Genomic DNA, 14,260 nt, shown 5'->3' with positions numbered 1-14,260 from the left:
TCGTCATCTTACGCTGGACTTTGAGGATGTGCGTTGAAAATAAGAAGGAAAGACGGCGAGCCGGCCGTTGTTTTCTGAGGCAGAGATGCAGAAAGGAATTGAAAAGAAACTGTGATAACAGCGTGTAGGCGGCTGATCTGGTATCACACCTTTATGTGTCGATCTGTGTGTGTTGTAGACGGAGAGAGAGACAGAGTTCAGATCTGTAAACCTGGGTTAGACATGTGTGAAGCTATTTCTGAATCGGATTGCTCTGTTTAATGTGAATGGGTCCGCTACCAAACACAGTCTGCAGCTTTATACCCATTTTAGCCATTTTGTATATATTGTTTTGGCTTTTCCAAGCCCTGGTTTATACATATAGTTTAGTCAGTGAAATACAAACTATTTATTCCTGTTTCAAGTTCCTAGAATGCATTCCTGGTATAATTTCTTCCATGCACAGTACACATTATCTGCATTTAAAGAAATAGTGCTCCTTCCATAGGCTTTTAATCAGACCAGACAGTTTTTTTTTCAGATTTCTGAAACGTTTTACTTTTAGAGATGCATGTATGGCCGCATGTCTGTTCATATGCTGTATATGTTATTTCAGTACTTTGAAACACTCATTCATTTACAGAAAAAGAAAGAGTGAAAAGTGAAATCCTACATACGTCACTGTCACTGTTTGGTTTCACATTCTGGGCTGTTGGTGTTTCGTTTACAGCTAACTTCAATACCGAATATGAAATTAAGGATAAAAAAAAGCCACATTTGACATTACATTCGGCAGTTTCAGAGTGCCATCACTGTCGGTAAAAGACAAGAATACAAACCGCTGTACAATAAACTGAACTGCGGTGACCTTTGTGACCAGCTGACGGTGATGGGATGTCATAACAGGGGTTAATGTGGATCTGTGGTGCTGGACCGCTGACTTGATCTTCACATAAATGGCCTCATATATATATATATAACGCTTTTATCTAAAGCGCTTTACAGTAATGACTGACATTCACCCATCCACTCACACATTCACACACCGACGGCGGAGTCAACCACGCAGGGCGACAGCCAGCTCGTCAGGAGCAATTAGGGTGAGGCGTCTTGCTCAGGGACACCAGGCACTCAGCTAGGAAGAGCCGGGGATCAAACCTTTCTTGCGGTTACCAGCCAACCCGCTCTACCCCCTGAGTTAATGTAATGCCCCCGCCATCACATCCTGTGATCCAGATGTTCGACCGGGTTTTAGAATCATCATCACCATGAGTCAGATCTCACTTGATGGGCAGCGACAGCGCTTCTTAACCTGGGCAGCATCAACATAAATGTAATAAAAAAATCATATTATGATGAAGCTCTTAATAAACAAGTCAGTTCACAGACTGTTGAGATCGCACAGGTCGAGAAGTCTTCATCACTACTTCATCACCCCCCCCAACATCCTCATAGTGGTCCTAGAGAGTCCTGGGACTCCTGTTCATTGGCCAATATCGTCCGCCCGTTGTCGCTGTAGCTCCGGTTTGGCAGGAAGGACAATCTGAAAAAGAGACAGAGAATGATTTAGAACATTATAATAAATAACAAAATATATATAAAAAAATCATTCTAAAATTGAACTCTAAGAGTGGTCTCCTGGGTGAAAGTCTGGTGTTTTTAAACCCACCCATCCATTACATTCTCCACCGTAACCCACAATAAGATTAAAACAAAACAAAAAATATTTAAAAAAGGTTTGTTTCAAATAATCAAATAACGAAAGAAGTGATTGGTATTGTAAGAAAAGTTTAGGAGGAAAAGTTGAGGTCACTGTTGTATCAAAGCTCTGCTGGCAGAAATACAGAAGAGTTCCTGAGTCAGTGGGAACAGAAGCGATGGGAGGCATGGGAAACGAGTAAAGAACGACTGGGAACGACTGTGGACATTCTTCTCAAAGCAGGCAGCAAAAGTCCTCCGTGATAGGGAAAAAAAGTTTCATTTAAAATGGGAAAAAAAGACATTTTAGCATTTGTTTTTGCAGCAACCGTTTATTTAAAGTACATATTTTTAATAAAAAAATACTTAGCAAACATTAAATATTTAGTGATTTGGCGTGTGCTGAGTGTTTGCCGTCATTCTGATGACTTTGCATAAGATAACAGCAGTAAAATGTATTTGTTTTATAATCCAAATGGATGTTTGTCCTGGTGATCAAGTTATCATGCAAATACTGGACTTTGACTAAAGATAAGATGTCGGTCGGTTTCTACAAACAAAAAAATCAAAATGTAATTCATTGTCAAAACAGCATTTTGGGAAATGCATTTTGGTGCATTCTGTAAAATTCCTGCTTCTCTGTTTTGTGTGTTTTTTTGTTATTTTTGGACAGCGAGTGTGTTTACAGTCTAAACACACACTCTGTCACACAGTTGTGGATGAGACTCCAAACAGCCACTAACGGATGGATCAGAGTGAGATCATACTGAGGAGGAAATTTCGGGAAACAGACCGGATTACAAATAATTAAGGAACAATTCTGAGGTCAAAATCCTCCCCACAAAGACTGAACCCTGCCCCATAAAAATTACATTCATATCCAACTAATTTGCACTGGCAAATATGTTGTGGAGGAAACACAATGGTGGCCACATTTTGTTCCAAAGCAGGAAGTGTTGCTTCGGGGCAATTGTTTGGTGTAAAAAGTACAACGCTATGGGGACACCTAAAGTCTTGGTTAACATCAGAAAAAAGTGAAAAAGTCAACATGAAACATTCAAGCTGGAATGAATTTAAAATGACTTGAAATACTGAACTAAGACCACGACCTTTCTTTAACCTTTACAGGGTTTGAGTTGCCAGGAGTGGATCTCATTGGGGAAACAAGTGGAAGAAGTTAAATATCTATATTTTCCAGATGTGTTCAAGAAAAATGTTTTATTCTTGTCTTCAAAAACAAAGTACACCTGGGCAGCACTGGGTTTCCTACAAAACACAGCGAATTAGCCTCATGCTAATGAGTTGATTGTAATTCATAGGTTAGACTTTTCTTTCACCATTTCCTTTATTTGTTCGAGATATTATAATTATTATATATATGCAGTACCCAACATTTGATCAGTTAAAACCAACCACAAACAGTTTACACCAATAAATCGCACACAGTCAACAAGCCTTAATATGTTATACAAGCTAACGCTGACATTTAGGAGACAGTCTGGAGGTTGAACTTTGTTTTCACTTTGGATTTTTGTATTTGATCAAGTTAAATCCGTCCATGTCCTGTTTCTCAGAAACACAAATCTGCCACGGCAATTTATCATTTATTTATTTATTGAGTTATTTAAGAGGGATTCAACAAACATAATTGGGGCGGGAGTTATGGCAACACAAAAAGAATGCAGGATTTCAGCATGCCAAGCATGTCCTACAATACATATCCATTATAACAGAAACTACTTGGTATCTGTTTATATCCCAAAAATATCTGTGCTGCTTTGGCTACTAGCATTTTCCTGTTTCCACTGTCGGACAGCAATCACCTCCTGGAGACCGAAAAAAACATAAAAGGTATCAGGATGTCTATCTGTCGAAACGAAACGTCTTCCAGCCACAGCTGTTCCTGCTACCTGGAGGAAGATTAGAAGTTTATTGAGTTGATTTTCATCAGATAGTCATGCAGAAATACTCTAACAGACGATCCCCAAAAAATGATTTAATTAGATTCTTTTGGTTTTATGAGGCATAACAAAACCCCGCTTATCCCGGGGATCTGACCCTGCGTGAAGACCACATGCAGCGTCTTTGTAGGGATGAAGATCGGAGCCACGTGAAGTCACTCATAAATAAATCCATGCTTACCAGGAGCATCATTAAGTTAATGCGCTTCTTGGGGGATTCGGTTATCATCCCGCAGCTCAAGATTGACTTAAATTCATATGAACAGTTTGACCGCTACGCTAATACACCTCTTATAGGGCAGATATGTTGTTTATACTTCTTATCACCGCAAATGAATTCAGTCGAGAGGTGGGTCACTTCGCTGGATTTACTTATATGGTATCGGTCATGTAAGCAAAACACGAACATGTTATCCCTGAATCTTATCCACAAAGCTCCAAGCAGATGTTTTGACTGCGTATATCACATGATATATGACACTTAAACACATACACATTCAATATATGAGCACATATCTTCTCTCTGACGTTCGGCGTAGCAGCTTTTGACCGCAAACAGTGCAGCTTCACTTTGACATGTTTTTCCTTTAGCATTAAAAAAAAAACAATTGAACAGCTATTTGTTCACCGCATAACAGAAAAACTCCCAGAGCTATAAAAAGGCTGTCAAATCGTACAACGTCAGTTTGGTGAAGAAACCGCGGTGATAAGGCTTCATCCACAGAGATAGTTTAGTGGTTACCTCCCAACAGAGCTTTCCCTCATGTGTCTCCTCTAATCCGTCTCTTTCACCATCCAGTTGTTTTTTGGGGGGGAGGAAAAGGTGAGAGTGATTTCTCTTGCAATACATGTGCACTTTGGGAATTTTCCATCATTTTCTTTTAAAGGCGGTAGAACGTTGAGGCCGTGTCAGCTGTCAATTATGATAAAAAAAAGATAAAACCTTGCAGGGAACGGCGAAGCCTCCCTCCTCGTTAGAAGGAGATAAACTTCCTTCTTCAATGGGAATCCTCAAATATGTTCTGTCTCTAGAAGTATCCGACAAAATGAGCATGAGGCACGAATAGGACAGCTTTATTTCAAACTCTTGTTTGTGTAAAAGTTAGTTATTTCCATTTGCTAATAATCATATTGCAGTTTTCCGTGTGCTTGAGCTTGATTCTGTGCTGGATTTGAATTGCCTTCACAGGATGATGCAGCGTGTAATCCGGCCTTTACTGTTTTTTAATTTGATCTTGTTGACATCAGCCTCACTGTTAACTGTTCACTCGCCCACAGCAGCGTCAGAGCGGAATTAAAGGTGCTGTATGAAGGATTTAGGGATAGCTGTCGGCAGATATTGAACATATTATTCATTTATATGTTTTCATGAGCAGATAATCTGTGATGCACCACCAACTCCCTCTAGTAGCCCAGAACGGACCCAGTTTCACTGCTAGACCCCACAAAATCCTCCACATGGGACCTTTAAGTTCCTGCTAACATTTCCTGTTGCTGCTGCTTCACATTAAAAGCACTGAACTGGCTCTTATTCTGAAGCAGACACAATAAATACTGTATTTGTTACCACGCTTAGCATGACTGCTCCAAAACAAGTCATTTTGATCGGTGGAATATTTAAAAAATAGACAGTGATGCAGTAAGTGAGCTGTTATTTGCTGCACACCTCCAACTCCTCGACCAACTTCACCGTCTGCCATTGTGGAGAAAATGACTCACACCGTGTGCAGCATGAAATCAGATCTCATTTGCAATCTATTATTGCCTGACTTCCTTATTAAAACAATGCGAGATTGCACCAACTTCCCTTGCGACTGGATCAACACAGATCTCCTGTACTTTCCATGCCAGCCAATGACTTTTAAATACCTTTAAGTGCAATTCGTCATCATTTCTTCAATCCACAAACTGCAGATCGTTCAGTGGAAACATGCCCGAGTCCCTGAGAAGCAGCTCAGCCGAGTTAAAAACAGCCCAGCACGGGTCAACGTTCTGTTCATAACTGCATGTGGCGCCTACTCGCTGCCAAATTCGCTGATATCCGTCATCTAGATTGATCTGTGGCTGTAGTCCAGTCCGACAAATTGAAACGGTAAATCAAAACACGTCAAAAAGGTACATGCTTTTGGAAAAGAGCGTGAGAAAAGGAGGAAATTTGGTCTCCTTGATGTGATTTTTAAAGGGATTTTAAGTTCTTCTGGGGGGAGGGAGAGGGGATTTTGAGTGACAGCGGCGTTTCAGACGAGGTTTTTGAAACGGTATTTATTGCTTTGGTTTTTGTGTATGCAGTCATTTGTGTATGTTGGCTATTGCTCCCCTGCCAGTATTGTCAACAGGCTCTACTGCTTCAGGCTGTTGATGATCTTTTTTCTGTGTAAATTTACTGCTTCTGCTAAGATGAAGATATTTGACAAACAAAAAAAAAATGGGAAATTTGATAACCTTTTCATTATTTGAGGCCCATCCACTTTGATTCTACAGGAATGTTAATAAACAGTCAAATAAATGTTCTTTTATGACACATTTTCTTTGTGTCAAATCTGCATACCTGCTCTTGTTTAGGATTCATGCTTACAGTATATTTAAATATAGAGGGTGAAATGATCATGCCAAGAAATAACGCATGTAGCACCATTACATGAAAACACTTCCGTAAGTAAAATTCCCTGTTTCTCTCCCGGTCACACAACAACATCGCTGTCCTGTCATATGATCCGCAGCGTGACCCTAAAAACAGATAGACACAAGATACAGGAGAGGTTTGTGTTCCTTTAATTTACTGCTAATATCTTTCGGGGACATTAAATAATCAGATTTCCCTCTTATCTCCTCGCTGTGGGAGCTGAAGTAGCGAGGAGGGCGCGCTGATGGCGAAGGGAGATACGGCGTGTTTTTCCCACAGGAACACTGAGGATATTACTGGAGGAGCCAGTTTTGCTCTTTCTAAGCAAATTACTCATTTCCACCTACGAGGCTGCAGGCTTCACATGTTGCAGCCAAGTCGTTACAAACTTTTTGTATACTTCAATGACATTTCAATGAGGCTTTTACCGAAGCAGGAAGGAAAGACAAACTGCTAAATGTCAAAAATACTTTCATTCAATAGAATAAAGACATTAAAAACATTTCCAATGTGTTCACGTGCACAGAAATAGCACGAGTGTTGCTTGAGCGGCTCCGGCACTCGAGGGAAATTGTGAATTTATAAAGACACCCTGGAATCTGGGCCAGCAAAAGACTTCTGTGTTTCCAGGTCAGCGGAGAGTCCAAATATGAGTGAGCTGGATCTACTTATTCCAATGTAGGAGCACCTGAACTGTGTTGACACGCCATCAAAACAGACGGCGAAACAGGAAGCAGGACCACTCGGCTCTGATAGATGAGCTCTTCCCGTAGCAGACTAAAAGGAATTTGAGCAGGTATCACATGTTACACTAGTTTCACTTGTTGTTTTGCTGTGACATGTTAGTTTGTGGACGCTCGGCCATATTAATTATACATCACAAGCTTTTAGAGACCCAGATTTTCCAAGGAAGAACATCAGCTGATGTATCGACTCTGGATAGACAGAGCATAAAAACAAAAACATAAAAAAACAGGCCTGTAGCACAAATGATGACCCTGCCTGACTGGAACCTTCCAGGAACTCCACAGTGGATTCTCGCGGCCCCCTTCGTGATCTGGGTTTCTAGGACAGAAAAATCCTCTGTTTCACATTTCTGCTATTTTGCTGTTAACGATACAGTGACATCTCCCAACACAGCTTATAAAAAAATACATTCAGCACAGTCACTTCTATTATTTTCATAAAGTGTATTTTTTAACTCTGGTTAACGTACGGCTTATCTTCCAGTCATACGACGCTGAGAGATTGGTATTTCTAAATCGAAAGAAAACACGTATTAGCATGAGAAGAAAAATGAGGGACTACTTCTACAGGACATTTTTAAATGGTACTTTTTTAAGGCCATGCAGCTCACCGGAATGAGATCGGTTTATTTATTCAACGTGCTGCTTCGATATACTGATGCGATATTAATTCTGTCCATATCGCTCAGCTCCGGTGCTGTCACACGTGTGCCTGTGCAGACTCACATCATATAGCAAGCAAAGGCTTTAAGAAAACAAAGAAAATCCCTTCCTCTCTCCAAACAGAGCTTGTTTTGTTAGAGACAAATGGAAATGATTCCTCCTGATGGGAGTTTTGGACCCGATGTCCCTCCGTCCCGCTGAAGTTAAACCAACTCACTTCCTGCTCAGCGATGGGCCGATACGAGAAGTTTAGACACTGTATTTGTGTGTCCGCACATGTGTGCTTGTATCAAAATGAAAGATGAGCACATTTGTATTTTGTTTTTTTAAAACATTATATCCTTATGGTAGTTTTATCCAATAAAACTACAATATAATGAAAATAAAACTTATCGTCACGCAGACTTTTATTTGGCATATCCAGAAAGGTTGGACCGAGCTCTAAGCTCTGAAACCTCAATTTTAAGTGGCAGAATTCTGGTGAAGCAGAGACGAAAGAGTTTTTTCTGCAAAAAAGTACTAATTGAACTTCCTGTGCAATTTTTTCATTTTTAATTTGTCTTCAATTCCTAAAGGTTTTCTACAGTTCGGAAATGGGGACATATGATGAAAAACTCACTTTTTCAGTGCTTATGCACATACATCGAGGTGTGATTCTAACTTATCATGTACGTTAAAGTGAAATTGTTCTGTGAACCATTTTGATTACTAACGGAAAAAATCATAATTTTCTCCATATTTCCGTAAACAAAAATCTGAGGAAGAAAATACTCCACTGAGGGCTGAACTCAGCTGTGTGTTCATGTGTGTGAAATACAGAAAACAATCAAATTGAATAAATACAGTACAGAAACTAGAGAATATCATTATAAGTAATGCAGGATGTATGACACGCTAATTTGACTGAAGTCAGACCTTCATTGCTTCGTTAGATCCAACCATTGTTGTAGAAAAGACTTCTGTTCATCACCACTCCATGATGTAAATGACTGCATTGCTTCTAACATGTTAAAAGAACTGAATTGGAGAGAATGATACTGTCGTTGCTCCTTTGGGGGGGGGGGGGGGGGGGGGGTTCACAACAAATGAACAAAACAAATCCGAAGAATGTCTGAACCTCATCCCCAAATTCAATATCATCTCTGCACAACACACAAGCCGACCGCCAGTGTTTATGACAGATTTAACCGGAGCCGCCGTACCGTCTGAATCAGACACAGGTCCATTGTTTTTCTCTCTCTGAGCAGACGCAGAAATGCAAAGTATGTGATTCACCTGAAGCTACGATGAGGTCAGCAGGTAACAGAGACTCGGTCCGACCTGAAACTCTGCTGTTCTGTTGTAAAGTTGAACATGAACTGTAGGATAACAGATGGGATGCAGTCTGTTTCCTTCTATATGTGGAGGTACGCACATCTTTCTGACCTCGAGGTTCACGAGGCAAAAAATCAAAGGCAGCAACAAAGATAACAGGAAATAACATTCCCTCCAAAACACAGAGGGATAATGGGAAGCAGACGATCGATGCTGCATGTGATCAGCAGCAAGTGCTCATGGGAAGTCCTGGAATAAATTAAATCATCAGATTTGTCTCGTTTGAGTTCATTTGTGAGTCATGTGATTTTCGCTTACAAGTAGAGTTTGCTAAAAATGAGGCCGTCAGCAGCCTCTAAAAAAAAGGAAAAACCCCAAACACAACAAAATGCAACAAAGCTGACATTTCCAGAATCATTTGGACTGCTTGCAGGTGTGATCGCACCCTTGCTCATCATCACTTCTACAGTATTCATCCATTTATCTTCCTCATGTCGTTGTCGACGTCAGCACTTGTAAAGGTAACACTGAGGGACCGAGGGCCTCGATCGTGTCCTCAGAGGCCCCATCCGAAGCCCGGCCACAGATCTGACCTCGTTTTGCTGCTCTGTGTTGTTTTTTTTAGCAGGATCTCCGTGTCAGGCAGAGAGTCAGCTGAGGTGAATTCCTGTCGTTTCTTTTTGACATTGATATTAGATATTTCCTTCAAAGCCAGAGCTGAAAGGATCTTATTAGATTTGGAACTGAAACTGTCTGCTAAATGTGTAAATGAGCTGCAAACAAGTTCGCCATATCAACTAAAGAGGTGATAATATCAGTGTTTTTCCAGCTTGTTGCTGCTGCCCCAAGTAGTTATATAATGATAATGATAATAATATTTGTTTGTGCTTTTAATTCTACTGACATTCTGTATTTTCCAGTTGTTTCAAGGTGAAATCATTATTTCAGTGAAATAATCCCCAGAAGGTCTTTAACAACCAAAATTAAAAAGAAAAACAAAGCAAGCCAATTGTCTCCCACAACAACAAAAAAGACTAATTGAATTGCAGTAGCTGATGCAGGTCATACTTTGATTATGTTGCTCATATTTTTATTTTTACTTAGATGTGAGTTTTTCACGTTTAGCTCTTTCTCTCACTTTCCTTTCATCATCCTTTTGATCTCGTAAAAATGTCCCAATCAACATGAAACCCTTTATTTTTAGCTTGAGATTACAGGCTTGGACAGAAGAAAAAAAACAGAAGATCAAAATCTTCTGTGTCCAAGTCACAGAGAGAAATGTGAGATGCAGAGAGGAACAGCTGGGATTTGGGGATTCAATCAAACAATAATAAATCATATAAGCCTCATAATAAATCACAGACTGAAGTGTTTACACTTCTCCGGCCCGTCTGTCTAAACTAAATGCCTGCAGTGGACAAAAACATGCTCCAAGCATGCATCGCAGCCTCTACCATCAGGAGGCGTTAGCATAATCGAGGTTTTAATTATTATTATTATTTTGACTTGGGAAAAGTGAGGTCCCGCTCTCCTGCTGATGATCCACATTCACACCAAATCTTCACACAGTCCTGAAGGGTGAAACAATGCATCCTTAAGATGGCCTTTAATTTAACTTTTAGTCATGGGACAAGCTCCATCCATCCAAACCCATTTTCCCATAATGCAGCTTGATAGTATATTCTTTTTAGACCCGCCCTGCCTGTTTAACGCCACATCTCCAGTTTAAAATACAGACTTATTATACGTTTTTTTGGTCTTCGAGGCCAAAAAGACGACCCTGATGACATCTCTCTTACATCACCGCTGGGGTTGAATTCCCCGACGTGACAAAGCATCTCCAGAGCCACAGAAAACACGATCCATCTGTTTTGACAGGCTGAGTGGTGCTCCACCTGGAATTGAAACTTTTAAATTGTAAAAATAAGAGTGCCACTCTTAATATAACCCAAGAATCGTCAAAATTGTTGCTTCGTTAAATACTTTTCTGGTGTCATTATGTTGGCGTTTTAACTGATACGTTGCATTTTTGCACCCGAAGCTCATGTCGTCTTTCGGGTCCGAATCCTGGCGCATATTTTCCCTACATGGAGCTGAATGCTTTGGCTTATCTTAAAAATCAAAACATGGAAAGATTGAGGATGGTAAAAAAAAAAGGCCGTGATTGAGCACGGCGGCAGTTACTTGACCTAAAGCGTCGTCTCCCTCGTCTCCCTCGTGAACCCCTCGCTCCAGACGGAATCGCATTAAAATCACACTGATGGCACACGGCTGATAACGGCGTTATTTATGGGATTCGAGCTGTGATCTCCGTGCAGAACTGAAGGTGAAACTCGGGACGGATCACAGTAAAGCTGATTAACTGTTACAGGAAGGGCCGGACATTCTGAGTTGTAGCTTGTTATTTCTCTAAACCAGACACTTGACACTTACGGGGAACAGGTTTTTACAAAAGCTCTTCCTGGCTTCCCCTCAACTGTTTAACTGCACGCTACTTTATTATATACCACAGAAGATGTGCATGTTTACCTGTGCACATTTCCCCCCTAAAAGCAAGGGAGCTCATTTGTTATCTGGGGATCTGATTTGACATCAACATCTTTAAACAATACGGAGGAACAATACGTTTCCTCTTAGGAGGACTTACAGAATTCCTCAAATGTCAGGAAAGGAGGTTAACGGCATATAATTAAGCTGACTTCCAGTTCATCGTCCCAAATATAGCAATAGATTCATTTTGCAGCAAATATAATGGATGATACACAACTCTAGACTGTATAAGAAGGGGAACCCATCCGACCAGAGGGCGGAGCTAAGTACAACCGATCCCTGAACGAGGCCTTTTCACTCGACCAAAAGGTTACGAACTAAAACACACTTTATAAGGGTTAAAGACGGACAATAAACTGGACACTATGAGCAATATGAGTGAACCAACGACGTGTAAATGTGGCGAGAGTGAGCGAAGACAGGAACAGTGTAAAAGGAAGTTGAACGCTATCATCCGGAGCAAAGACCTAAGGGATAATGCGATTGTATTTACTCAACAGCTTTAACCTGTTTCAGATGTTCGAGATGTCTTTTCTACTTTTCTCTACCGGTGGGCACAACACAAAGGCTTTGTTATAACTCTAACCACAAACAAGTGTCAACTATCCACTGCTGGGCTATAGTGTCCATAGTGAGGGTCGGCAGTGTGTGTTTGCTGTCAGGACTAGTCCGGAAAAACGGCCTTAGGATTTTCATAGTGGGGAGATCACAACAATGCTGTTTCTGCCATGAACACGGGTGTGGTTTGAGTCAGAAGCCAAAACTCACAACCATTTAATTATAATAAGAAAAACGCAGAAGAATAGAAGATGAAGAAGACAAAAAATTTAAATCAATTTTGCAGCGACAAATTAAAACTGGCCTAAAACCGGAGGAATAAGAGGGTTCTTCTCCATATTGTTGCATGTGTATTCACAATTTGTGTTAAATATGTATTTCTGACGACTATTTTCCAAAGAATTCTCAGGTTTTGTGTTGATTTTCTTCCCTGTAGGCATAAACGGTTCATTTTCAGTAAAAATCAACAGGCGGAGGCGTGAAACTTGTTGTTGAGTGGATGGAAACGACCAAAGAATGAAGTGTGCATCCTTTGCTGGGTCTTACAAACTGAGCCATTTATGTGCACACAAGCACATACACTCAGGAATAAATAAAAGGCAGAAGACACTCACAAACACGTCCACCATCCGCCCACGGGCTGCACCTAAACGCACCAGAGCTCACAGTCAAAATAACTCCTCAGGATTCCACCAGTAATTTCAGTTTCCAGTATCCTGTCGGCCATAATCTGATTGTCTGAGTCTGTTTTCTGTCCGAGGCAGATTTTAAGAGAGGACATCAGATTGGAGTTAACACTGTTTGCCTTTCTGTTTCCTACACACAACGAAACACACACATAGACCGGGCTATATACACATTATACACATTCCAGCTTAAAGCACTACGACTGGAGCAGAGGCAAAAAGGTCAGCAGTGTCTTTGCGGTTTCTGGACTATCAAAAGGTCTCGCTCGCATGTCGTACATCATCTTTATAAATGAATTTGTCAGCTGAGTGTGTGCGACTCCGTGTTTGCGTGCGCGAGTGCGTACGCCTCCGTCTCTCTCCAGCAGCGGAGCACTTGTGTTAAAGTTAAACAGCGCAGACACGGTCGGGTCATCTCCTCCATCACCCGCACTCGAGGCAGAGCACAAACACAGACGTCGACTAAATCACGACCATTAACGTCAGCAGAAATCCCTGCCGTGAAATAAAATAGATATTATAAAAAAAAGAAATTTGGCAGAATTCAATCCATCCTCCCCTGAAGTCCTTTACTGTCTCAACACTTCAGAGGAGGAAAATATATATGGCTTCATGGACAAACAACTTAAGATGACTCATATCTTTAACATGAGGTTGACTTTTCAAGACAGCAAGCATTTTATTTAGAGGTCAGTTTAGGGCTTTATAAAGGCAAAAAGAAACAAAAAGAAAACATAAGCTTTCATTTTAGGCTTTAACAAACTTTAAAGTCTGGGATAAATGTGGGAAAAATCATACAGAAGCTAACTATAGTTAAAAAATGTCCTATAAATAGCTTTTGCGACGGTTTCCAAGTAACAATTTTACTCAAAAAGAAAAAAGATTACTTAATGCTAACGTCAGTGCTAACCTGCTAATGTTTGACAGGTAATGTTTACCCTGGTGTTAGCTTAGCCCAAGTAGCTTCTTTTATTCAGAGGGGTAGCTATCGCATTTTAAGAGACGGTCTAACTATACCGCGAGGATTCTCCGTCTGTCTGTCTGCGTGTTTATCCTTCACATATCTCATCACTCGTTCCTCCCATCTACTTCACACTTGGCGGCTGTTTTGGCTCTGCAGACTGAGACCAGCATGTCGTCTGCAGCGACCACAGTTTCAGACTCTTCTTCGCTTCCCCGGATGAGCGGATCGCCAACCGAAAGCAGATTCGAACCACCGGTGCGACCGAGAGTGAGCCACAACTCGGGAGTGATATTCCCCCGAAGACTCGGTACTAACTTTGAACACTAATAACATCCCCGCCAGCAAAACAGCGCTAATTGAAACCATGCTCTACTTCATCAGCGCAGAGGTTATATGAAAGGAAGCGACTAAAAGGCCTATTTGGAAATGACCTCTGCTAAGTGTATCTCACTGATGTTTCTGACCCCGATCTGGATGCTTCAGGGGCCAGGTTTAGTGACTTGGGGGCCCCAGGAATA

The 14,260-nt window shown here is 40.9% G+C and overlaps 1 protein-coding gene across 1 annotated transcript in view; it reads right to left on the bottom strand.

Annotated features, from left to right (window-relative positions):
- Nucleotides 1-376: 376 nt before the first annotated feature.
- The window catches only part of LOC311029616 (5-hydroxytryptamine receptor 4-like), a 31,672-nt gene continuing 17,788 nt past the window's right edge, over nucleotides 377-14,260 (bottom strand). The window contains exon 7 of the mRNA XM_084034839.1: nucleotides 377-1,522. Coding sequence (XP_083890965.1) covers nucleotides 1,429-1,522 — 94 coding nt within the window. The 3' untranslated portion in view covers nucleotides 377-1,428. The remainder of the gene's footprint in view (nucleotides 1,523-14,260) is intronic.

This window comes from Eutrigla gurnardus (assembly GCF_963514095.1).
Source record: "Eutrigla gurnardus genome assembly, chromosome: 19".
Classification (NCBI taxonomy): Eukaryota; Metazoa; Chordata; class Actinopteri; order Perciformes; family Triglidae; genus Eutrigla; species Eutrigla gurnardus.
This window is presented reverse-complemented; position numbering and strand designations above follow the sequence as displayed.